At 42.6% G+C, this 26,736-nt stretch overlaps 1 protein-coding gene across 6 annotated transcripts in view; it reads right to left on the reverse strand.

The window, feature by feature from the left end:
• LOC109409413 (uncharacterized) overlaps window positions 1-26,736 on the reverse strand; it is a 193,665-nt gene that overhangs the window by 8,834 nt on the left and 158,095 nt on the right. For all 6 annotated transcript variants that reach the window (XM_062845113.1, XM_062845114.1, XM_062845112.1 and 3 more), the window contains 7 exons: window positions 22,105-22,858; window positions 15,563-16,077; window positions 15,341-15,494; window positions 14,928-15,275; window positions 14,091-14,832; window positions 5,266-6,857; window positions 5,000-5,200 (listed from right to left, as the gene is read on the reverse strand). In XM_062845113.1, coding sequence (XP_062701097.1) covers window positions 5,000-5,200; window positions 5,266-6,857; window positions 14,091-14,832; window positions 14,928-15,275; window positions 15,341-15,494; window positions 15,563-16,077; window positions 22,105-22,841 — 4,289 coding nt within the window. In that variant the 5' untranslated portion in view covers window positions 22,842-22,858. The remainder of the gene's footprint in view (window positions 1-4,999; window positions 5,201-5,265; window positions 6,858-14,090; window positions 14,833-14,927; window positions 15,276-15,340; window positions 15,495-15,562; window positions 16,078-22,104; window positions 22,859-26,736) is intronic.

The following is a 26,736-nucleotide window of genomic DNA, read 5'->3' on the forward strand; positions in this document are numbered from 1 at the left end:
ACAGAAGCTGAGATCCCTGAATGGAAGGAAGAAGAAGGTCAACAACGTGCTAACCCATGACGATCCCTCGATGGCTAGAGTCTTACTGTACGAACACTTTCTCCAGGAGGACTATCTCGATTACACACCATGTTATTTACCAACATACGACATCATCACATCCACGTTCAGGTAAATGACTCTGGCATCCAAAAAAGGTTTATCACCTGGTCCTGACGGAATAACATACAGTCTACTACGAACCCTAAGCCCGGACCTTCGAGACAGCATCATCCGTGACATGATCCACATGTGGAAAACGTGTTCGTTATTTAAGGAAATACGTACCATAAAGATCGTTGCTGTCCCTAAGCCAGGAAAACCCCAGAAATGGTGGAAGGGATCATACCAATTTCCTTGGTTAATTGCGACCTGCTGAAGCTACTCAACGCTGCAGCAACATCCGGAGGAAAAAACGGTACTGCTAGAAGTGTCCTTCGGCATCCGTATGCGACGGTAAGTTAGTTGATTAGAATTTGTGACTAACAGAATCCATCAGAAAAAAATAATACGAGTAAATCATATCACTGAAGTAGTGTTGATTTTAGTTACAATTGATCTTCTTGGGTGAAATCCATGCTGATCCGGAAAAATATAGGACTTGCAGCAAGAAAACAACGCGTCGTCGATTATTATTTTAACAACTTTGGAGCAAGCACGGAGTGAAGTGATTATTCAATAGTACTCCGCAATTTGTATACTGGGAACATATAGAAAGATTTTCACAGCCCAGGAAATGCATTTTGTAACAGAGACAGGTTAAACAGTTTCGTCAGCAGTAGGAAAAGCTCGTCCGAGCAGTTTTTCAAGATGCAGGGTGGAACACCGTCCGGCCCTCCTATGTTTGAATACTTGAGCTTGCTGATAGCCATCCCTACGTTCTCAGGGGGTAAGCAGAGCTTGCGCGTCTATTTCCAAGAAGGATTTCAGAAGGTGAGCCATCCTCATTTCTCTTGGTTTTGACAAAAGACCAGAATGATTTAGGACTTCGGTGGAGTTTGTTCTGTATGCGTTTAGTAGAGCATTTTTAGAGATGGCGGTTGTAATTTCGGTAATCGTTGTTAGCAATAGCGAATGCGCGCTTGGTAAAAACTTTTTTAACCCTGCTATACTGCCTCACTCGCAAAACAGTCCCATATGAATAGGAAAACCAGCAAAGATGGGACTGTTATGCGAGTGGCGGCAGTATATTGTACGTTTAGCACTAAATTGACTTCCGAAAAAACTTCATCGACTTCCGCTGCCTTTCCTATGCGTTAAACATAACGTCGGAAGTAGTGCGCTGTATAGAAAACCAGATTTACTGTACAGCGCACTACTTCCGACGTTATATTTAACGCATAGGAAAGGCAGCGGAAGTCGATGAAGTTTTTTCGGAAATCAATTTAGTGCTAAACGCACAATAGTTACGAAGCACTTAAGATCTTAAACGCTTCAGGTACCGAAATCGATCATTACCCCACACTGACTTGGGAGGTAGTCTTTTCAAAGGCGCATGAACAGATATTGTTTGACTCAAAGTCTAAGTAAAATGGAAAACCGCTTCGTTGACACAAGAACATGTATCAAGAAAATGCCAGTTAACTTGAGCTAGTGATTGGGCCATTGAGCCGGAATCAGCTTTGCTTAAATCTAATGCCAGTAGATCATCGTAGATGATGGGTACAGGAATACTGACTGATGTTTCTAACGCGGAATGATCTGAGTCGAGTCTAATTAGAGGCTCTGTTGTTACCAAAACTGAGCAACGGAATAGAGTCACTTTCGTTTACCAATATCAAGTCTAACATTTTGGAATTTGGATTGAGGATCTTATTAATCTGTACAAGCCCATGCAAATCAAAGCCGTCCAAGAGAACACAGCATGACTCTGGCATTTGCGATCTGAGGACATCGATAGTAGGAACATCTCTACACATAATATTCCAACACAAGCCTGATTGATTGTAATCGCCATACTGTAGAACGGGAGCGGGACATTTGGCATAAAGTCATTTGGCATAAGGTCGTTTGGCATAAGGTCACTTGGCATAAAGACATTTGGCATAACGGTCATTTGGCATAATGGACATTTGGCATAATCGAAATGCACCCTTCTTTATTATGCCAAGTGTCCATTATGCCAAATGACCGTTATGCCAAATGTCTTTATGCCAAGTGACCTTATGCCAAACGGCTTTATGCCAAATGACTTTATGCCAAATGACACAGACCCCTGTAGAACCAGATCACTGCTATCTCTTGATGTTATAGTGCCAATCGAATTGAAGTGGTTGTTGATATAGTTTTCCTTAAGTAGTGCCATAATTGGTACAGGCACCCTATGTCACATCAGATTTACGGTTCGAAGGAATATACGGAGCGCGATACTAAATGTGATTGAGCAGCATAATTTTCTCCCATAACTGTTCCACTGCCGTGCTCACTAAAGTAGGTACTGTCTAAGCTATTGAAGAAGCGCGTCGAAACTGCTGTCAAGACACCCCAACCACCTTTTGGCAGTTCCAATGAGTACCAAAACGTCATGATCAGCCTCGGGCCTCAGCGACAGCTACAAAAAGGTCATCGATTTTAGTTCGCAGCCCACGAACATTCTGGTAGTAGATCAGGAGCTTATCTGTTGATATTTTTGGACTAATTTCTGGTACACTGCTAGTAGTGCCAAGTGAAGCACTGGGTTGACTACGGTCCTACGGTGCTCCGGCGAAACATCACTGTAAGCAGCAGGAAGAAGTTCAGGGTACGAAAGAACGCTATTTTCATAATACTTGGCTGTGCAAGCAGGGTGGATGCCCCCTTGCCTGTACCGAACACAGAAACGGAATGGCTTGGATGGCAGAAACCGGGACCAGCTTTTATCGTGATATACGATATGTAAAGGCGCGTGATCGGTAGGCGGTCGATGATCGACGGAAGAATGTGCGTGCAGATTGAGGACCAAGGGCCGATTCTTCAACTTCAACATAATCAACATGTACTAACAGCCCCACACTACGCGCATCTCAAACGCGAGTACGGCCGCTTCCCAAGCTTTGGCGTCAAGATCATCATAAGAGACGTAAACGTTCAGGTAGGTCAGGAGGAGGAATTCAGACCGATGATGGGAAAGTTCAGCGCCCACCAGCTGACGAACGAAACGGTCGACGATTAATTGATTTCGCTGCCTCCCTTTCCAACACAGCCTCCCTTTTCGTTGCACCTCAACATCGACTCCGACCACTACATGGAGATGGTCAAACTGCGCCCAAAACTTTCCGTCATTAACAATGTACGGTACCGGCGACCGCCACGGTACAACCTAGAGCGACTGAAGCAACCAGAGGTCGCCTCAGCATACGCGCCAAATCTCAAGCATTATCAGACGAGGCTGAGCTCGATGTAGCCCTTCTAGAAGGCTGCTGCAGAGCTAAGCTGGAGTACAGCAAAAGCAGCCATCAACAATGTAGCCGAGAGCACCATCGGGTACGTAAGTGGAAATAAGTCGACGGAACGGATGGTTCGACAGAAAGTTCAGGATTTTGGAGGAGAAGAAGCAGCACGGGCGGTAATGCTGCAGCAAAGAGCCCGGCAGAACGAGGAACGTTACAATTACAAATAGAAGCGGAAACAGCAGACCCGCCTCTATCGGCGAAAAAGCGCTGCCAAGAAAAAGCGGAGTGCGTGGGAATGGAACTGATGTGCCGTTCCCAAGAAGTATGGAAGTTCTACCAGAAACTCAACGAATCCCGCAATGGCTTCGTGCCGCAAGCCGCAATAAACAGGGATAATAATGCAGCCTCTTGACGGATGGAAGTGAGGTGATCGAAAGGTGGAAGCAGCACTTCGACAAGCACCTGAATGGCGTGGAGGACGTAGGCACGGGAGACCACGACAACGGAGAGAATGACTACGCTAATGCAGCAGAAGACGGAAATGAGTCAACTTCCACGCTGAGAGAAGTTAAAGCTGCCTGTTGCTGGCAGCACTGCGGAACTACCCTCGCAATCTTCAAAATGTAGGCGAAGAGTCAGGCTGAATGAGAGAAAGAAAGTGTACCTAGTCGTGACTTTGCTAATAATTTTCCAACCGATCAGCAACATCGGGGTTAAAGAAGTTGTGTTAAACCTAAGGAACGCGCTTTATATGCGTTTTCTAATATATCCTATATATCTAAAATGTTGAACAAGTGCAGTTAAACTGAAATCTATGAATTTACAACTAGCTATCACAGTAAGTTCCACTTAAATCTAATTGATATAAATATAACCTAAAATTACTATCACAGATATGTACAACGAAGGTATTACGGGACTGAGGACAGATATGTTTAAAACCGATAAATGTAAGTAATTTAAGTAAAGTGAAATCTAAAATGTAATAAAACGTATTCTTCCAGCTTAATAGTCAGGATCTGGTAAACCGAACAGCTACCGGAGGAGTAGAAGGAATGGATAATCTACCCCATTCACAAGAAAGCCGACCATTTGGAATGTAAGAACTTCCGAGCGATCACCATTTTGGATGCTACCTACAAAATGCTATTCCAGATCATATTCCGTCGTCTGTCACCTAAAACAAATGAGTTCGTGGGAAGTTATCAAGCCGGGTTCATCGACTGTCGGTCGATTACGGACCAGGTCTTCACCGTACGACAAAACTTGATGAAAAATCATGGACGAAAACGGCTTTCCTGAGAAGCTGACCGGACTACTCAAAGCACTGAGTACTCAAACTCAAACTGACACTGAGGAAGATTACAAGTGGTTGTCGAAATACGCGTATCTGTCAAAGGATAAGCAAAATAGGGCGGAAATAAAAGGTACAAAACTGATTACATTCATTCGTAGAGGGTATTCTGCTTAGAGGGTTCGAAAAATCGGTACAAGATACCTAATGTTGTTGATTCAGTTTTAGCTTGAACTTGATGTTATTATCCTAAATAGGTATGAAAATGAGAAGGACAAAAAAACTCGACACTCACCTAGGCGTAACGACGGTGGCGGCCTTCTTTGGCGTCGTATGCAGCGGCTTGTTCGGCGTCCGTGGAGCCGGCGTGGGCGGAGACGTCACATGTTGACCAATCGCCGCTACCGTTCCCAACGATCCGGCATTGTACCGCTTGGGCGGTACAATTCGGCTCGGTGACCTCAAAGTTTTGCTCACCATGGGATCCGAATTCGCCCTGTGAAAGTATTGGGAAGATTGTTAGAAATGAGCTAGAAATTGTAGAAATGGCTCGTAACTCACCGTGTCGTCGGGTAGCTGACGGGCCGAGGAATGCGAGACTTCATCGCACACCCAGTGGGGGTGTTGCCACCGCTCCGCGGTTGCTGCAGCTCCTGCTTCAGCTGTTGGCCTTCCTTGCTCAGTAGTTCCCACTGGATCTGCAGGCGCTTGAAGCGATTGGATTGGATCTTGTCCTGCTTCTCTCGCTCGGTGGCCAATCCGGAGGGGGACTGCACCGCCGACGGAGTTGGCTTCGCCGGTGGTTTCTGTGCCATCGTAACGGACATGTTCGGCGAGTTCGGAGGAGTCGTGAACTTGATCTCCGTTGGCCGGAGCAGGTGAGCTTGCTGGCGGACGGGAGTGGTGTTGACCGGACCTGGGGCTGGAGGTTGATTGAAGGATACATTTTTCCGTTGAGCCAAAGCGCGGCTGACTTCGTGCCTTAGCCTTTGGCGGTCGTACACCTCTTCCGACTGTGCTACGGTGGTACTTTCCCCGGTGGTCGCTTCCAGGAAGTGGGCCAGCTCGGCGTAATGTTTCAGTTCCGATTTCGGGACGTTGGAAAGGAAGTGCTCGGCACGCATGCGGGCTTCTAGGTCATCTTCCAGGCTTTGCTGCTGCTGAGCCCGGTTCAGTTTGCTGCTGACAGCTTTGTTCAGTTCGAGATCATTCATTTCGTTAAGTTTGTTCAACCGATGATAATCGTCGGCCGATGGTAGTTTGGGAGTATTGGGAAGACGAGCTTGATGCTGGGACATGTTGGGGGAGTTGTTCACTTTACGAGTACCGCTATCCGGGATTTCGTTAATCGAATCCTCCAAGATCAAATTTTCCTCCGAGAAATTGCAGCACGGTTCCTGTAGGGACCGTCGTTTTTCCATACTCTGGCCGGATTTGTGATCCGCCTCAAACATGCTATTGCGCTTGGCCTTGGCTGAAGTCCTCTGAACGGAAGTTCTCCTGAGGATACCCTTAGGGGCGACCCGTCCCGATGGTGGCCTTTCCGCGGATGTCACTTCTGCCGGGCTGTCGTACTGGTAGACGTAGAGGTTATTGCCGCTTCCGCTCGGTCCCAACAGGTCCATCTCGGAATCCGTTAACATCGTAGACGATCCGCGATAGCCCGAACTGGGCGGCTGACTAGAACTTCCTCCGGAACTGGAGCTATTGTAGGTCTGCGTGTTGAGAATGTTCACGCAATCACAGGTAACGCCCCGACCTCTCCGCAAGGGCGGAGTCATACAGAACAGTGGCTTCTGCGGAGCGTTTTCCTCCGCCACGCTGCAAGCATTCGCCTCCGGGACGTTCCTCAGTAGCTTGCGGTATTCCTGCGGCAGCAGCGTGATCAACGACTTCCAGTCCAGCACGTGCTTGTACTCCTTGGCCTTGAGGTTCTCGATGTCGTTCATCGACACGGGACGCGACTTGCGGAGATGTGACCGCGAGGCAAAGTTCTCCTTGAACGAGAGCGGCGAAATGACCACATCGTTCTGCGATTTGAGGAAGCCCAGGTCCGGTAGGACGTAGTTCGGGTACACGACGAAAACCGGCGCCTTCTGTTTGTCGCCGAGCTTGTTCAGGTGCTCCAGGAATGACGGTGGCACCACGCGGACCTGTGCGAGAAGGATGGAAAAGATGAAGGAAACATTAGAGATTACTCGTACAATGTTAATGTTTGACTTAGACATTTATAGAATTTGAGCTTGACTAAGCGCCCGTTGTTGCTACTCCGGTAGCTACACTAACCCAAGGATAACTGCATGGGACTAACAGGCATCTTCAGTGCATAAGTGTTGATGATTTTCTTTTGTTTAGGCGGAATTGTGGCGTGAATTATTGCGATGGAATTCCAGAAGTTTCCTCCAGGACTTTCTCTTGGGATTCATTGTTCAATTCCACCAACACGGTCTCCTGGATATCTGTGGGAGTTTTCCCAAGATTCCCCCCGCATTTCCGCCTTAGAATACTTCAGGGATTTTTTTTGCAGGAATTCTTCCCGGAACACTTGCTTAAAAACTTTCCAGATTCCTCCCTATATTCAAAGTGGCGTCCCTTCCAGGACTTTTCCCGGAGGTTTTCCCCGAGTCTTTGATGAAGTTTGCCTAGGAATTCCTCCCAGGATTCTTCTGGAGGTTTTACAGTTTCGCAGAGACCCTTGCGGGATTTTTCTCGGAGATCCTCCAGTGAATTCTTCAAGAAATTGTCGTGGGATTTTCCGACAGTTTCTCAAGGTTCTTCCACAGGAGTTCCTCCTTAGATTTTTTCCGGAGTTTTAAGCGGTACTTCTCCAGAATTACTTTCAATATTCCTCTCGAGATATTCTCAGGTATTCCTCTTCAAATTTCCTTCCAAACACTTTGCAGGATTTATGCCAGAGTTTCTACCAAAGGTTGTTGCAATATTTATCTTGGAGTTCCTTTAAAAAATTCTACAGGAGTTTCTCCACAGATTTACCAGTGGGATTTCTCTCTGAGTATTTTGAGGTATCTCTTGCACTTTCTCCCAAGTTTCTCTGCTGGTGCTCCTGATGGAGTGTCTTCCAGAGGTTTTCTGATAATTCTTCAGGATTTTATAGCTTCCGGAATTCCTCCCATAGTTGTTCATCTCTATCAAAGTTTTTCACGAGATTTTTCAATAAGTTCCAGTCAGGAACTTCTCAGGATAAGAAAATTCAGTAGGAATTCCCGGAAGAAATATTGGAAGGTATTCCACTAGGACACCCGGCAGGAGTCCCGGAAGAAACTATTGGAGAAATTTCAGGAAGAACTTCGGTAGAAATCTTGGGAGTAACTCTGTGATGGATACTGGGGAAATCTCCGTGTGAACTCCCGGGAGCTATTGCGGAAGAACTTACTGAGGGAAATCCTAGAGAACGCCCGAAATAATCCCTTGGAATGTAAAACCTCTGGAGCAACTTTTGGATATCCTGTGAAATCCTCGAACACCTCTAGGAACGATTCCGGAAACCTCAATGTATGAAATGTCGGATGAAACTCTGACAAAATTCCTCGAAGAACTCGCCTAGGAGTGTCTTTCGAAGAACTCGCTTGGAATTTCCCTCGGGACATATGCAGGAGTCTCGCTGATGTATCCAAAGATATTACTCCCGGGATTTACCAGCAGCTTTGTGTGAGATTTCTCTCTGAGAGTACCTCCCGAAATCTCAACCGAAGTTCGACCTGGATTTGGGTTTCTTCTAGAAGTTTCAACTGAAAGTTCCTCCCAGAATTTCTCGTAAGACTTCACTCGGAGTTCCTTCCGAGATTTCTCATGGAGGACCTACCGGGAATTTTCGCAAAATTTCTTCCGTAGTTCAACACAACATTTTTCCTGGAATTTCTTACGGAATATCGCCAGGGATAAACTCTCGAATTTATTGGAGGATACCACTTGCGATTGAGGAAGAAACAGAATAGGAAACTTTGGAAGGTATTCCGCGAGTACACCCGGTAGGAGTCCCGGAAGAAACTATTGGAGCAATCTCAGGAAGAACTTCGGTAGAAATTCCGAGAGGAACCTTTGATGAATACTGAGAAAACCTCCGAAAGAAATCCCGGGAAAATTGCAGAAGAACCTCCAAAAGAAACTCCTCGAGAAATCCCGGCAAATTCTCTAGAAGAAGCTCCAGGATAAAGTCTTCCACGAATCCTAGTAGGACCTCCTGGTAAACAATCGGAATAAATTCCTGTAGAAATACCAGGACAATTCCTTGAAATGTAGCATTCTGGTAGAAACTATTAGATAAGCTCCGGGAGAATCTCTGAAATTCCACGAGAAATTCTAGGAACGATTCCGGAAAAGCCTGATGAAGTTTCCAGGTTGAACTCTGACAGAATTTCTGCAAGGACCTCTGGGAAAAACTCCAAGGAAAAAAATCCCGCGAGAAACCCTGATTGAAATCCCAGAAGAATGTCTAGGAGAGATGCCATAATAAACTCAAGGCGCACACTTGATTTTACCCTAGGGTTTTTTGCCGGATTTTTTTCCTGGATTCCCAACTAACATTTTCAGCGCTATAAGCTTCAGTCATTTGCTTTCTGTTGTGTAACCATCGAGTAAAAGCAGTCAACGCTGAATAAAAGGAAAGCTAGTCAAATATAAATCATTAGCTAATACACGACTGCAAAACAAGCACCATACAGCTACCAAACTCGGTTTTCAGAATTCCATTGCTTGTCACTGGGGCTGCCTTTACTCCACTCTATTCCAACTCCGGGAGATTTCCCGGAAGATGTGAAAACTTGAACACATCGAATAGGAGTCCCCACTAACAAAACAGCTGCTACTATACAGTACAATTCGTTATACTGACAAATCCCCAAACCAGCAGCGCTTTAAAGGCCGTTATGCGATTTCATTACGGCTAGAAGCTGTAATAAAGAAACTGTTGGTTTATCAACACGGCTTGTCGGATATAAACATTATTGAGGAATTCCACGGAGTCATGTCAGTCGATCCTGAGCGACCATTTCAAAAATATCTGAAACTTTGCACAGTTTTTCAATTTCATATAAATCGCCATTTTTTGATATTAAACCTTCATATTCACTCACGACTAACTTTTCAAAAGGGTGTATGCGAAAAAAGTTCTAAAATATTCTAAAAGCTGTACAGCAAAAACGGATTGTTCGATTGTTATAAATTTTTCAGCAAAGTTAGATAACTAAATGATGATTCCTTAGAAAATATACACTGTAAAAAATTTCTTTTTCTACTTTGAAAAAATATGATATTTGTCACAAAAACTCAAATATCTCAAAACCCTATCTTTTAACCAACTTCAATTTTTTAGGGGAAATGGCCCATTATATCAGCTATCTACCATAAAATTTTGGTGATGGTAAACTGATAAACAAAAAAGTTATGACATTTCAAACATTTCACAATTTTTACATTTAGTAACAAAAAAAATTTTTTTTCTGTGTAAATTATTTCGAGAATTATATTTTGATGCTGATTTTATTGTAAAGGCTACCGCCTGAATTAAACAAGTTGTTTTCATGATACTTTAGTTTGATTATTCGTAATTACTATAGTATCTATTTGAAACTTAGACGCGATCCAGTGTTGTGATCAAAAATATTGAGATTGTCATACTTTTTATTGTACGTGACTGGTGAAAAAATCCCTTGATAGTGTTGAAAAGCTGTTGATTATAAGAAAAATGCAATTGAATTTATTTTTAAGACAAAAGCTGTATAATAAAAGTTTATTATACGCGTATACGTCTAGTTTATCCGCAAAAAAATCCCTCTTACACACTTATTTCTGAATTGCCTGTTCGGTACTTTTTTGACGAGATTATAACAGCAGTACGATCTCGGTAGTTTCGGTAATCGATTTTACTGAGGCTCAGTAAAACAACTGTCAAAATCGTATGGAAAAGGTAAACAATGCATTTTTGCTGAACGAGTTCGGTGCTCAGCAGTTTTAATCTCGTCAAAAAATTACCGAACTCGGTAATCAAAATTAAGTGTGTAGAGAACAGACTTTATGATCGGAAGAATGCGAGTAACTTCAACAACAACAAATGCATAAGAGGTACATACCACAGACAAACAGACGAAACGCCTAGAACAATTTTAGTGAAAATTCATCGCCCAGTTCACACTATCACCACCTGGTGGAAATGTTTCACGAAACACTGCGTTGTGCAATATCGTCATCAGAAGGCGCTAGTGTGAAACGTCAAACGCAAAGAAAAACGATGGGCGCTCTTCTTGTTATGAAAGCCACAACCAAGATTCAAAATGATCGTTGAAGGCGTGGTCAATGAAAATTTCGCCAGTGTTACGTTTGTTTGTCTGTATACATACCTGACAATGCTCACGAAAAAAAAACAAAAAAATACTACCGCTATGAATATTAAAAATTGTATAGTATTTTTTTCTTCAGCCACCAACACCAAACAAGTAAGTTAAAATTAATAAGTGATTTTGTTTATTATAATCTAACGAACAAGATGAACAGTCGCTTTCTCAAAGGTCTTCAACTCAACGCTCTCTTGTAGACCGTTTGATGAAAAAAAAATGTTCAAAAGAGTTACGAAATCTCACCGAAAGCACCATAGATAAACTGAAAGAGACTGGTTATGCCCAAATGTCCACATTGTGTACAAAATTACGCATTTGCACGTCCTGCCGTCTAGAATTTGACAAACGAGCCATCTGTATATCATCGGTAAAGCAGGGCGCAGGAAGTTCGAAAACGACAACAACTGAGAAATTGCCATCAGCGACATCTGTTTAAACAATTTAATTACGCCCCTTTTCAAAAATGCCCTGTAATATTCTTCAACATCTATACCCATTTCAATATTTTTAACGTTGCAAAACACGCTTTCAACATTCATCTTGAAGAAGAGGGAAAACACTTGTCCTCAAATGTAACAGCAAATTAATGAATAAACGACTAATGCGCGGAGGGCGTGATAAAATCGGAACATTACGGTACATAGTATATTATATTATATGTATATATAATATATAATAAAAACAACTTGTTTTACTCACGCAAGGCCATTAACAATAAAATCAGCATCAAACTTCAATTTCCGGCCGAAATAATTTACACTAAAAAAAAATATTACTAAATGTGAAAATTGTGAAATGTTTGAATTGTCATAACTTTTTTGTTTATTTTCATGGTAGATTGCTAATACAATGGACCATTTTCTCTAAAAAATTACGTTGGTAAAAAGATAGGGTTTTGAGATATTTGAGTTTTTGGGACAAAAATGATATTTTTTAATGTTAAAAAAGATTTTTTTCACAGTGTATATTTTCTTAGGAATCGCCATTTAGTTATCTAACTTTGCTGAACAATAAAATCAGCATCAAATCGCGATTCCCGGCCGAAATAATTTACACAGAAAAATTTTTTTTACTAAATGTAAAAATTGTGAAATTTTTAAAATGTTATAACTTTTTTGTTTATTAGTTTACCATCACCAAATTTTTATGGTAGATTGCTAATACAATGGACCGTTTTCCCTAAAAAATTCAAGTTGGTAAAAAGATAGGGTTTTGAGATATTTGAGTTTTTGTGACAAAAATGATGTTTTTCAATGATAAAATAGATTTTTTTTCACAGTGTATATTTTCTTAGAAATCACCATTTAGCTATCTAACTTTGCTGAAAAATTCATAACAATCGAACAATCCGTTTTTGCTGTGCATATTTTTGAATATTTTTGAACCATTTTCACATACACCCTTTTGAAAAGTTAGTCGTGGCTCTAAATAAAAATTTGATATCGAAAAATGGCGATTTAGATGGAACTGAAAAACTGTGCAAAGTTTCAGTTCAATAGAAAATCATGAATTAAAAATTTTCCTTAATTTTGATGCTGTTGCTTGGAATCGCTCTATTGTCAAAACAAACTTTGACGGGATTTATAGCTACTACACAAATTCTTTAAGCTATCCATGTCTTTGCTGTGAAATTATTTGGGTTGCTTTTATTGCACTTTAATTCAATGCCGGAAGATTTGCTAGAAGATGTGCATATCGAGTAAGAGTCCCAGCCACTACAATAGCTGCTTTTATACAGTACGTTTTGTAATGTTGCCAAAACACAAAACAGCAGCGCTTCGTAGCCGTTTAAAGAGCACTCTTTCAGCTAGAAGCTGTGAAGAAGAATCTGTTGGCGCAACCACACGGCTTGTTCAATGTAAACATTATTGCGTTTGACGTTTCACAAGCTTTTGCAGCAAGATGAAGTTGGGTAAGGTTTCTTGTGGCACAATTATGGAGCCTTGTCTGGAGTAAAACAAAACGAGCTATTTTCACGGTATCCATAACCTAATTATATTTAATCGTTTAATTTGGGGATGCCGTAAAACTATTATTTAAGAACTGCGAAAAGGCTGAAAAAGCGCCTTCTCAAACTGTTATTCAGTTAGTGGTTACATAGGACCGAGAAAAGAGCTATGACTAGGGGGCATAGAAGCTGATCGCACAGCATGTACAAGTGGATTAAGTTCGTCAGATTCATTGGTATAGGGCTTGCATAGAAGCTTCCGTCCATATGTACAACACAGTAACTCAGCATCAAGTCGTATTGAGGACGCTTTGTTGACGTTTACATTCACAATAAATGTTAGTTGGGTTTCTACAGAAATTTCTACAGATTTTCCTACAAGTTTTCTCCAGTATTTATCTCGGAGTTTCTGAAGCAGTTCTTGAAGTTCTTCGCGAGACTTCGCTCGAAGTTCCTTCCGATATTTCTCACGGGATTAAGGGAAACCTACAGGAGAAAATTTTGATAAATCAGTGAGAAAAATTTCGGAAAGAAACTCGTAAGGACCTTCGGTAGGAGTCCCAGGAGGAACTGTTGGAGAGATTTCAGGGAGCACTCCGTTAGAAATCATAGGAAAAACTCTGTGAGAAATACTTTAAAAACCTTCAATGCAAATCCCGGTAGGAACTCCGATAGAAGTCCTATGAGGAACTCATAGAGAAATCCCAAGAAAATCTCTGGAAGAAATTCCAGAGTGAACTCCTTCAGAAATCCCGGAGGAACCCCCTGAAAAAATCGGAAGAAACTTCTGTAAAAATCCCGGGCAATCTCTTGAAATGTAAAATCTTGCAAATATCCCAGAGAGAACTTTTAGAAAACCTCAAAAAGAAATTCTGGAAGAAACTCCCGTTGAAATGCCAGGGATCGATCGAGAAAAATTTGTGGAATAAATCCTTGGTGTAACTCTGGCAGAAACCCCGGAAGAACCTCTGGAAGAAACTCGCAATTTTCGGGTTTCCGGTTTCCAGATTTCCAACATCAACCAGATCTCCTGAAATCCTGCGGCTAACCCTTTGGTATATTCGGAATGATGATTTCCAACTTACCTTCTCCTTGGCCCCGATGAACGACGTCTGCATCGACTTGGTAATCATCTCGATCGGTACCTTCGTCTTGGCACCACCGGAAGCGGCCTCGTTGCCGCTGCTGTTGTTGTTGCCACTGTTGTTGTTAAAGATTTGCGTCAGATTTTCCGACGTACGACTAGCATCCGAGTTGGTATCCTTAAAGCTATTGTTGTTATTATTGTTATTGTTAATACTGTTGCTGCTCTGATTGCTTCCGCTGCTGGCGTTGCTGCCGGCGCTGTTGTTGTTATTCATCAGATTGTACACCACCGGATTCACGGCCGGAAGGTTCTTATTGGCGATGTTCAGATTGTACGCCTTGTAGTTCCGCTTGTGGACCGGAGAGTTGAAGTCATTCAGCCTGGTCCGTTCCTGCCTTTCGTCTCCATCGGCTGTCGCTGTCCCATCGTTGTTGTTATTGTTGTTGATTTGTGCATCCAGACTGTCGAACTGAAACTCCTCCTCGTCGTGCCTTCCCAGGTTGGAACACTTGCCCGAATCGTTCATACTCTTCTTCCGACAGCGATCCTTCGAACTGGCCACGGCCAAGTTGGTGTTACTGTTGTTGTTGTTCTCTCCGCCGGAAGCACTGTTGGTGGAATCACTCGGCCAACAACCGGACGAAACATCCATGCAGGTGTCCGTCGAACTGCTCTTCTGTTTGATGAATAGCTTCACCAGGTTGAACGACGGTTGATGCTGGGTCTGCTCATCATTATTGCTGCAAGAGAGGCAAAGTTAGTAAATATGTACCCCGTCAAGCCTTATGTTTAAATCCAAGCTAATTTGTCCGTAATGTCTTAGTAGACTACTTACTCTAAGTTGGTGTCCTTCAGAGGAACGGAACTCTCGCTGCCGGAATCCGATGGCACCGGATACATTGGTAGCAGTGTTCGCATCTGCTTCCCGAACGATTCCCCGGATGTGGTTCCGGAGTTGGCCGCTTGCGATACGTTCAGCTGATGCCTGCTGTGCTGTTCCTTATGCAATCGTTCCGTTGCCGTCGTTTCGGCGCAATGATCTACCTCGTCGGAATGATGATCTGTCTCGGTACCATCACACTTTCCCTTCAGATCTGGCATGCTCAAACTCTTCCGTACGAAGCAGGTCGGCGCGTGCCGGGAAATGTGATTGATCAACGGATTTGTCACCGCCATTGGAAGTCTGGAATGGTTCGAGTAGAATCATTACCTGCTGATTTCAATAATCATGTTTTGTTAGTAACAAACCTCTGTCCCGGTCCATTTTTCCTGAGCTTACTCCAAGTGGTATAACCCACTTCCGAAACGGACATCGCCGTTTCCTGAGCCTTTCTCCTGATGATGTGGTCCAAGTTGCTGATCACATTGAAATGCTTATATTTGGCATAGTTCTCTGGACCGTCTACAAACGAATAGTATCCCATAGAGAATTCACCCTCAGTAAAGTTCCCCCTACCTCCAAAAACTTACCATAAAAGCTCTCATCCGAGTAGAGCGCGCTCTGCTCGAACGCGATCGTGTAATTATTCTTATTCGCCTGGCACGTCAGTATAATATCGTCCTCATCCGGATAGCCGTCCATGTCCAGCGAATCCACACTGATGTGCGATTCCTTCACCGGCGAAAACAGCAGCTTCGACTTGCAGATCGAGTTCTCCAAATCGGCCACCGTCGTGATCCCGGCCATGCCTCCAACCCCTCCACCGTGATGACCATCGGAGGCATCGGTCCACGTGTCCAGGATTAGGTCACCCCGGTTGTTGTTCCGGTTGCGGCGCAGTTCGGCACTTTCGCTGCACAGCGTCGGCAACGTCGTGAGCAACGAATGGATGTCCTCGGCGCGGAAGCTCTCCATGTCCACCTCGGCCAGGTTGGCGTCGATGTTCTTGGCAAGGTCCTCGTAGTACGATAGCTCGCCGATGCCATTGTACGAGGCGGACAGAGCCGACAGAATGCTCTGGTGGGTGATGCCATCGCGGTAGCTTCTGGAAGGAGATGGAAAGGGGGTTTTGGAAGGTTAGAAATGCTAACAAAAATATTCAGGTTTAAAAAAAACTTGAGGCGTCGTATCACCTTGCGGTCTTCGTTGTTTGGTATACAGTCATCTAAATACAAAAATTCCAAAGGGTTTAATTATTGAACGCGCCAGCTAGCTGTAAAAATCGAAAACTTAAGATTTCTGCATACATTTCGTCGAGTTTTCCCATACAAACTTCAAGCTCGTTGAGCGCCCCCTTAGCTTTAACCGATTTTGCCCAAATTTTGAATGTAGCTTCTTAAAATCCAAAACAACTCATTCAGGAAGTAAGACTTAGCATTTTTCAGAGCAGAGCATAATCCTTATAGAAATATCAATTGACGTGTTTCCGAAAGGATCCTTGGAAGAATTCTTGAAGGTATTCTCGCAAGAGCCTTGAAACTAACACAGGAGAAAACTTACGAGGTATCCCTGTAAGAATTGCAGAAGCGAACACCTACAGAAATTTTTGAAGAAGTTTTCTAAAGGTATTTCCGGATAACTTGCTAATAAAGGAATTATTGACAAAATCCTGAAATTCATCTGAATGGAATTCCTAGACGAATCCCTAGAATATATTCAAAAAGAAATGTCTGGAGGAATTTAAGAAGCACTTCATAGAAAAAATCCTGGTGTATTTGTTAGAGAAGGGAGAGAACACTGGAAGAACTTCGAAACAGTTTTCCCTGGGTGAATTCCTGAAGGATTCCCTGGGGGTCTCCAGTTAGCCTAGTGGTTGAGGCTATGGGACGCCAATCCGGAGACGGCGGGTTCGATTCGCGTTCCGGTCGGAAAAATTTTCTCGACTCCCTGGGCATAGTGTATCATTGTACTTGCCTCACAATATACAAATTCATGCAATGGCAGGCAAAGGAAGCCCTTCAATTAATAACTGTGGAAGTGCTCAAAGAACACTAAGTTGAAGCGAGGCAGGCCAAGCCTCATTTGGGACGCAGAGCCATTAAGAAGAAGAAGAAGAAGAAGTCCCTTCAACAAATTCTAAGAGCGCTTCTAGCATGTAAGTACTTATTTGTTTCAATTGAGTTACAGTGACTTCCACGCAAGCAAAACAAGAGCTGCCGTGACTCTTCTATGATATGTGTGGTGCTTGGAGGAATCCCTGGAGGACTAATCTATTGTAAGAATCATCCCTGATGGAATCCCCGAAAAAAATGATGGAATGATTCCTGAAGAAGTCCCTTGAAAATTTTGAGGCAACTTCTAGGATCAATTCCGAAAGAAATTTCTGTAGAAATCCCTACACAAAACTCGAAAGGAGACTGGTGGAGTTCTTGAAGAAATCCTAGGATAAGTCCTAAAACAATCGTTAGAGTAAACCCTTGAGGTTTTCTCGAGGGAATTTCTGAAGGAATTCCTTGACAAATTTTTGGCAGAATCCCTGAAGGACTTTTTAGAGGAACACTCTCAAAACATCCCTTAAAAAAAACTCCTCACTGCAGGGATTTTTAAAAAGATCAATGGATAACTTCTCGCAGAAATTCTTGGAGAAAAACAGATCAGGATGTATCCCTGAAAGAATCGCTGAATGAATTTTAGAAGGAATTCCTCTGCAGAAGCTGCAGAGGGTATTCGTGATAGAATTCATGGATTTCTGGGTGATAATTGTGAAAGAACTTCTGGGTGATTTTTGAAGAATTCTCTGGCTTTTGTATGCATCCCACTAAAAGTACCTTAAGGAATTCCAATACAGATCGCTGGTGGAATAGCTTCAGAAATCTTTAAAGTAATTCAGAAAAATCTTCTGGTTATCCTAGAGAAATTGGTGGGTGCATCTCTGGAAAAGATAATGGTAGGATTTCTGAAATTTCTGATGGAATCTCTGAATAAATTTTTGAAGAGATCCCGATCGGAATTTCTAAAGGAATCACTAGAGTACTTTCTGAATCCATCTCTTGAAGTATTCCCGGAGCAATCCCTGAAGAAATTCCGATAGAAATTCCTGGATGAGCCTCTGGAAGACTTGCTGAATTTCTGTAGGAATTCCTGCAGGAATGCCTGGAAGAAACTCTGGAGGAAACTTAAGAGGAATTCCAGGAGGAATCCTGGAGAAATTCCTGGAGCGATCCATGGAAGAACTCCTGAAGGAATTACTGGAGGAATTCCTGGAGGAATCCCTAGAGGAATTCCTGGAGGAATCCCTAGAGAAATTCTGAGAATAAATCCTGGGAAATTTTAGAAGAAGATTTTTTAGCGGAATTTCTGGAGGACTTCCTTCAGGGATTTCTGGAGTAATTCTTTGAGAAATCCCTGGAGGATATAATGGAGGAATCCTTGAAGCAATTCTTGTGTGAATCTCTAGAGGAAATCCTGGAGGAATGCCCAGAGGAACTTCTGGACAAATACCTGGCCTAATAGCTGTCAAAATTTCTGATGCAATTCCTGGAAGAATCTCTGGATTAATTTCTGGAGGAATTCTGAGAGGAATTCCAAGAGAAATTTCCGAAGAAATTGTAAAAGAAACTCCTAGATGAGTTTCCGTAGCAATTGCTGGTGAAATCCTTGAAGTAATTTCTGGAGGAATCTCTGAAGGAGCTCCTTATTAAATCTCTGGGGGAATTCTTTAAGAATTCCTAGAGAAATATTTGGATAAATTCCAGAATGAATTCCAGAGGAAATTGGTGAAGGAATCAATGGAGAAATTCCTAGAGAAGTTGCTGTAGATATTCTGAAAGAATTCCTGGGGGAGTTCCTAGAGAAATTCCTGGATAAAAATTTGGTGGATTGCCTGGAGAAATGCCTGGAACAATGCATAGAGAAATACCTGGAGGAATCCTTTTAGAAATTCCTAGAATAACTCCTAGGGGAATCCCTGAAAGAATCCCTGGAGGAATTGTTGAAGAAATCCCTAGAGGAATATAAGGAGGAATTTCTGGAGGTTTTGAGGAACGCCTGTAGGAATCCCTGGGGGAATCTCGAGAGGTTCTCCTGGAGAATTCTCTATTGGAATTCCTGGAGGAATGTCTAGAGGAATCTCTAGAGGAATTTCTGTAAAAATCCATGTAGAAATTCCTGGAAGAATCCTTTGTCCTAGTGGGTCGTTATGTCAAGAAGAAGAAGCCGTAATGCTGCTGCCAATGACAATGGTCTGAGACTAGTGACTTTTGCTGCAGCTAGAAGGATGGCAGCACCTACTTTTCATGGAAAGACTTTCGTAAGCACACTAAGATACATTCAACTGGCGAAAGGTGCAACCATATAGACCTTTTCCTGGTGAACTTCTGGCACTTCGCGGATGCCATTAATGTGAGGACCTTCAGGGAACCAAACATCAACTCTGATCGATATCACGTTGTCAGTATGACTCGAGCATGATTATCAACCGTGCTGGTTAACGTAAGGGCCGATCAACGACGGATCTAATGTTCACTTTGCGACAAATTCTAGATAAATTCCGGAAGTACAACTTGCAGACACACCATTTGTTCAATGATTTCAAAGAGGCATCCGATTCAGTGAAAAGAGGTTAGTGATGGCAGATAATAGTGGAACACGGTTTTCCGACGAAACTGATTAGGCTGAATCGCATGCTGGATCGAAATCAACTAAATAGACGAACATTTGAAAAGGGCCTATCTGCTTTGCGTAAACAAACATGTTTTTGTCTCTGTAGGGCCCATCTGCTTCCACCCACGCACATCAACACCCTTAACAGATAGCTTGAAGAACACTCTTTCTGATGAGGGTGTTGATGTGCGTGGGTGGATGCAGGTAGGCCCTACAGAGATAAAAACATGTTTGTTTACGCAAAGCAGATAGGCCCTTTTAAATGTTCGTCTAGAAGTGTACGGCTTGCGGATGAGATTTTATCGTTCGGATTGAAGCAGGGTGATACGCTGTCAAACTTAACTTGTTGTTAAAAATTGCTCTTAACCCTTCCTTGAGATCAATAACCTCTTGAGATCAATAACTTTTGTGATTACCGCATGACGATGACGCATGTCGGAAGACTAGTGTCTTCAGCAAAGTTGTCTCGTGGGAGGGGGGGGGGGGGGGTAGTGCAGAGGTACTTTCCGATAGTACGAAATTTAGTATACATTTGCTCCAGTAGGCGGCGCTAATGGTCGTGGAACATTTTGTTTTTGAGTTAAGTGCGAAGTCTTCGGAAAAGTTGGTAGGACCATCAAGAACTATCGGATGATGAGCTAGTTGATTCTGGCATATGCGATTCCCTAACCTCAAATCTACCTGTTCAACAAGTGCAAATTCTTGAAGTTAAACAAATTAGTTTGCAATTAGTAGAAAATGCAGAAATTAACAGAGAGCGCCCATTTCCAATATGATCTTGATTGCAATTGCAAGTTTTAAGGCATTGAACAGGTAATAAGTGAGGTTAAGAGACGCTACTGGATTTATCCGTTAGGCGGCGCTAGTGTGTCTTAGAGCTTGACAATTTTTTGTATCTCGAAAATCTGACTATATAGCAGAATTTCATCTTCGGCAAAGTTGATCAAAACCTAAAGAGCTAGGCGATGATTAATTAGTTGATTTTAGGTTTATCTGCAAGGTGGGCACCACCTACACGCAAAAAAATCCGTTCCGATATACGTGCACTCCCAATCACAGCAACGGGAACAAACGGGAACTATGCATAGCAACGATAACAACAATAAGAAATGTACACCGTGAACTAGATTTCACGTTTTCTAGAACGCCCATATTGACAGCTGGAACTAGTTCCAGTTCACGGTGTATATTTGCTTGTTCTCATATTTGCGTTTGTTTGTTCACGTTTATCAGAACGGCTTTCTGAGCGTGTAGCACGCTAGTGTTTCTTAGAAATTTTAAACTTCTGTATCTCAAGAATTAGCAGGATTTCGTCTACACCAAAGCTGATCACAGCATCAGAGCAAATAGGTTTATCTGCTAGGTGGCGCTAGTGTGTCTTAGATTTTTTTTACTTCTGTATCTCGTGAATCCGCCTACGTACATAGACAAACTACTGCGTATTTGGCAAAGCTGATCAGGACATCAAGAGTTTTACGCTGATGAACTGATTATATTTTAGTTTATCCACTGGATAGCGCTTATAAGTTTTAGACATTTCACTTAGCATTCCGTCTTCGGAAAAGTTGATCATGACATCAAAATAAATCCGATGATTAGGTTAGGTTAGGTGTCTTTATTAGAGAGATTTTCATTCCGAGGCAAGGATGGGAACACTCACTTGCAAAGAGTTACACTCACTTGCTATTTTCTCTGCTCAGAAGCGTGCAATCAAGAAACGATGTATGGACGATTTTTTCTTTGTGATTTGATCTAAAAGTATGCCGAAATGAATAGGGGTCGCACACGCATACCAAAGTCGCGACAGAGCTGTGAAAGCGACTCTCCACGAGGTGAGTGTAATTTACATTCATCTCGTGAAGAGTTGCCTTCGCAGCTTCCTCAAGACTTTGGTATGCGTGTGCGACTCCCACTCTATTCATCAATCTTTTAGACCAAATCACAAGGCAAAAGTCGTCCATACATCATTTCTTGATTGCACGCTTCTGAGCTGAGAAAATAGCAAGTGAGTGTAACTCTTGGCAAGTGAGTGTTCCCATCTTTGTTCCGAGATTGGTTCATCTCTCAATCCGATGATTCTAAGTTTATTCGATAGTATTGGGAGGCAATGTTTTTGTGACGATGTTTTAATTGATTTTTTTTTCCAAGAGTTACGTTTGTTTCTCTGTGTATCAACATTTGAATAACCGTGATTTTGAGATAACGCCTGTTAAATCTTGAGCCAAAAAGAACGACAATCTCTGGACACGAAGCAACGCCTTTCCAAGTTGTGTTCAAATCGGTAAGTTTCAAAGCTACATTTTTTTTAGCAAACTTGCTCAAAACAAAATATATTCAACTTTACCGAAGAATGCATGTAGTTCAATTTAAAATTTCTTCAATATTTCTAGGACAAATGGGATCCATCTTTGGATTCCAGCGTCCTAGTCCTCAATTACGTATTACCGAGCCAATAAAAAATCTTACTTACCCGTAATCCATGAACCACTGATAGTCCGAGTAGTCATGGCTGAAGTCCTGCGAGGAAGCTATCGAGCAGCTCAACGGCGGCATGTACGGGTTGCAGTTGGTGTCCGAATCGGGACTGGTGGCTGCCATCTTTCCGCAACCGACGACGCCCTGCTGGTACTGCTGCTGTCCAACACCTGCCGTCCTCTTCAACTGCTGGCTAACGCTCTGCAGCCGCTGCAGTAGCACTAAGTGAGGATTGACGGTACAACCTTTGCTGTCGATGCAGTTATTGTTGTTGATGTTATTTTGAATACTGTTGCTCAATATTTGCTCCCGCAGGGCATGATAATTTCGACTGATATTGTCCAGCACAATCTGTACGTTCGATTTGAGGTTTTCGTCGTTCAACAGACTGTCACGGCCCGGTGGGCTACCAGTGCTCGTGCCCCCGTTGATACCGCCACCGCTGCCGGGTGCCCCAAAGCAACCGTACGCTCCCGTTGGCGTAGTTGTATGGACATTGTTGTTGCTGTTGCAGTTGTTGTTGTTGTTGCCGTTGGGCCAGAAGTTTGCGTTGCAAGTCAATGGACGACGGATGGGTGAGTTTTGCTTGCTGAGTAGCGGACGACCTGCGGGCTGTTGCTGCTGCTGCGGATGGTTATGATGACTATGATTACGATGATTCAGGAGGGACTGATTCTGCTGTGACAACACAAACTTCCCCTGCTGCTGTTGACGGTTTGGGTACTCTGACATACGAAGAAATTTAAGATCTGCAATGGGAAAGAGAAAAAAACGAATGGGATTAGATTTATTCAATTTTGAATATTTTGAAATAGCTTGAATTCTTGCAAGTTGAAACACGTGCTTTTAATGCACCTAGTGACAGTGATTGATTTATGTTTAAAGTTGCTTGAATTTTGCAAGACCATAAGCGTATTTGCGTTGCTAACCATTGGAGGCTTGAATTCCAAGTAACCCTACAGGAGCAAAATATGCTGCGTGATCGAATATGCGGGATCGTGGCTTATGGTTTATTTACTGCGCGGTTCTGCTCGGCACGAGACTGAAGGAAATCGACTACCGCGCCGAACAAACCGGAGTCATAGTTCGTACTGCGCCTGTTTTGGTCATTATACCATACGCTTTGCCGCCTACACCTTTGTGGTGCGTGCAAAGTTTACCAGTGGTGAATCACACATTCACACCACATGCAATCAACAACAACAACAAGGAGCATGCTGATCGTGGACCACCTAATGTAGAGCGGCGTCGTTGCACTCGATTGGAACTTTGACTCGGGAGATTAATGGGATGTCGTGTAGTTTCTGGAATTAGGTCGTTTGTGTAGCGGGTGTTAACAAGGGAAAGATGGGTGCTATTAATAGGACAGTACTTATGAGGTGAATGCTTAAGAATTGCAGAACATTTCAGCATAATATCTCTACAAAAGTTGTTCATACATAAATTGATTTGTTCTTAGTAAGTGGTAAAGTTGTTCATTTTGAATGTGAAGCTTCTATTCAAATGGCCTCCAGTTGGATATTTGCTCAGTTGGTAAATTGATTTGATTTGTAATTACAGTATTGGAAATAAAGCAGTAAACATTTGCTGTTCTCCATACTAAATAGTCATTTCTAGAGGCCTGTATTTTAGGTGTCTATGAACCGACAGAGCTGAAACACGAAACCATATATAAACTGTACATTAATTTCCATGGAGTTCAAGCAATTCCATAGGCAACAAAAACTCCATGTCTTGCCTATGTCATGGCTTGATAGGGTGAATATTACTTCTGTTCTTAACATACAGGTTCAATAAAGATGACGTCTTTTCAAAACCATTTATGTGGAAAGAAACCGAGTATCGAAAAGCTTCCTGGTTCGAAATTGTTGCACTTGATGGCACTGATTCGTGCATAATTTTCATCAAAGATATTTTGGCCTACATAATGCCTCCTACAAGGATTTCTTCATAATTTATCCATGAATCCTTTTAGGACTCTTTCCGGAATGTCGTCCAAATTAGTTCAAATATTTATTTAGGTATTCTTCCCGTGATTCGTACCATAACTACTCCAAAGGAATTGTCATTCCGATTGAGATTCTTCTGGTATTTTCCCAAGGATTCCAGCACAGATTTCATCCCGGATTCTTCCTGACATTTTCTTTGGAAATCCTCGAAGAATTCCTCCCGGTACTTACCTCATAAATCATCCCAATATTCCACCCAGGGTTGCGCCCGGGGTTCGTGCCAAGGTTCCGATAATTAATCCATTCAGTATTCTTTCAGAGATTTCTCCCGGTATTTCTTCGTGATTCTTTCAAGGTTTACTTTCGGTGCTCTCAAAAGAATTCTTCTCATGGGATTTCCTCAGGGATTCCTTGAAGAATTCCTCCCAATAGCTAATAAATCCTGAAGGTTTTGCTCCCGAGATTTCTCAGAGATTTATTCTTAAATTTATCCAGAAAATACCAACTGAGATTTCTCACGGCGTTTCTTCAGAGATTCTAATCGTGATGCCTTCAGAAATTCCACCCAGGATTCCTTCCGGATTTCTTTAAGGGGTACCTCCCAAGATTTCCTAACAAATTTCTCCGGTATTTCCAGAGGGGGGATTCTTTTCGGGGTTCCGACAGGAACTTTTCCCAATACCAGGACTCCAAAGATTTCTGCGGGAATTACAGGAATTTAACTCGGGAATCTTTGACGCATTCTTTCAGAGATTTATCTTGGTAATCCTTCAAAAATTGTCTCCGAGATTTTTCAGTGAGATCCTCACATAGCACTTTTAGGGATTTATTTGGGAATTGTTTCCAGGATCCCACCAGGGATTTGTCATGGAATTGGTTTAGTAATTCCAATTGAGAGATTCTCCTCTTGGGTCTGTCTGAGATTCCATCAGGGATTCCTCCAAAAACTCCTTCCGATTTTTTGGGAGTTTTTTCCCGTGTTCCCAAAACAGTATCTCTAGCCGAAATATTCCTACAAAGATTCTCAACGATATTCCTACAGAGTTCTTTCAACCTGTATTTCTCACGCCCATAGGATAATTCTCCCTGGAATTCCTCAGTAGATTCCTCACGAATTTTTTTTAGGGATTTCTTTCAGTATTCCCAACGAGATTTCTCGTAGGATTCCTTTCGGGGTTCATTCGGGAATGCTTCCCGGGATTCTATGAGGTATTCTTCACAAAGGATGGAAGCTGAAAGATTCTCTCCCGAGATTCCTCCCGGGATTTTTCCCAGAAATTGCCTACTAAATTCCATTGTGGTTTCTTCAGGTATTTCACCTACGGTTCCTTCTTTTTTTGTTCTTTTGTCAGGCTAAGACCATGGGTTGGTCCATCTTGCCTAAGATGTGGTTCCTTCAAAAATCTCTCCCGAGATTCTTTGAAGGATTCTTCAACAGATTCCTCCGGAATTGTCTGAAAATTTGTTTAGCGATTCTCTTAAAAATTAATTTCATATCCCCTAGGATTCCAACAGGGATTCCTTCCGACATTGCTTCAAGGGTTTCTTCCGAAATTATTTATGAGATACCTCCCCCCCCCCAGATGCCTTCAGGATTTTCTCCCGGGATTCATTCAAAAAATTTCTCTCGGTATTCTATTAAAGATTGCTTTCTAAAGCTCGGGGTATTTCCTCAGGTATTCCCAAATGTATTGCTCCAGGGATTTCTTCACGGATTCCCGGGATTCCATAATAGATTTCTCCAGGAATCTTTCCCAAAATTTGCACTTTCCAATTTCCTTCCGGAATACCTTCATGGCGTTTCGGCGGGATTCTTTCAGAGATTCCTTCAAGCGTTCTTTCATGGATTTTGTCCGGGATCCCTTCGGGGATCCCACTCGGGACTTCTTCAGAGATTCCTACCGAAATTTCTTCAGAGATTTCTTCAAGCATTCCTCTCAGGATTCTTACTAGGTTCTTAGGAATTCCTCTCATTACTTCAGGGATTGCTTCCGGAATTTGATAAAGCTTCACAGGCAAATCAAATGTTTGGCCAATATTGTTTTGTAGAGCAATATGTTAGTTAACATTGGGACACTCAATAAGTAGTTGGTAGTTGGTAACGATGTCACGGAGACTCAAATACAGTTCAATATCTCAGATTCGCAGCATAATAGTTCATCTCATGTCCCTTCCATTATTCAATACATTCCCGTTCGTTTAGGTGGGCTTCGTTATAACTGGGCGCCTGTTAGGTGGGCTATAGCCCAGTTAAAACGAAGTCAAACGTCACTTTTTGACGTGAAACACGATTTGTCGAGGTTGGTAGGCTTGAATCTTCATTGGTAGAGATTATTTGACAGCTGAAAACTCTGCCCACCTAGTGAAAGGATAAGCAAAATATGGCGGAATTGAAAGGTACAAAAATGATTACACTCATTCGAAGAGGGTATTCTACTTAGAGGGTTCGAAAAGTCGGTACAAGGAACACGTGCTTTGATGATACATGAGATGTGTTCATCTTCTAATTCCATCCGAAGGAGATTTGGATTGTGAAAAGGAACAAACCATGTACTACGTCAGTGGAATCGAGGTCAGTTCTGTGCCTTCAGGGAACGTCAAGTGGCTCCGTGGATTGGAGGAAAAAAGCGTCCGTTTAGCGAATTGGGAATCGTGGGTACGATTCCCACTGTGGAGCA

Source organism: Aedes albopictus, chromosome 1, assembly GCF_035046485.1.
Source record: "Aedes albopictus strain Foshan chromosome 1, AalbF5, whole genome shotgun sequence".
Classification (NCBI taxonomy): Eukaryota; Metazoa; Arthropoda; class Insecta; order Diptera; family Culicidae; genus Aedes; species Aedes albopictus.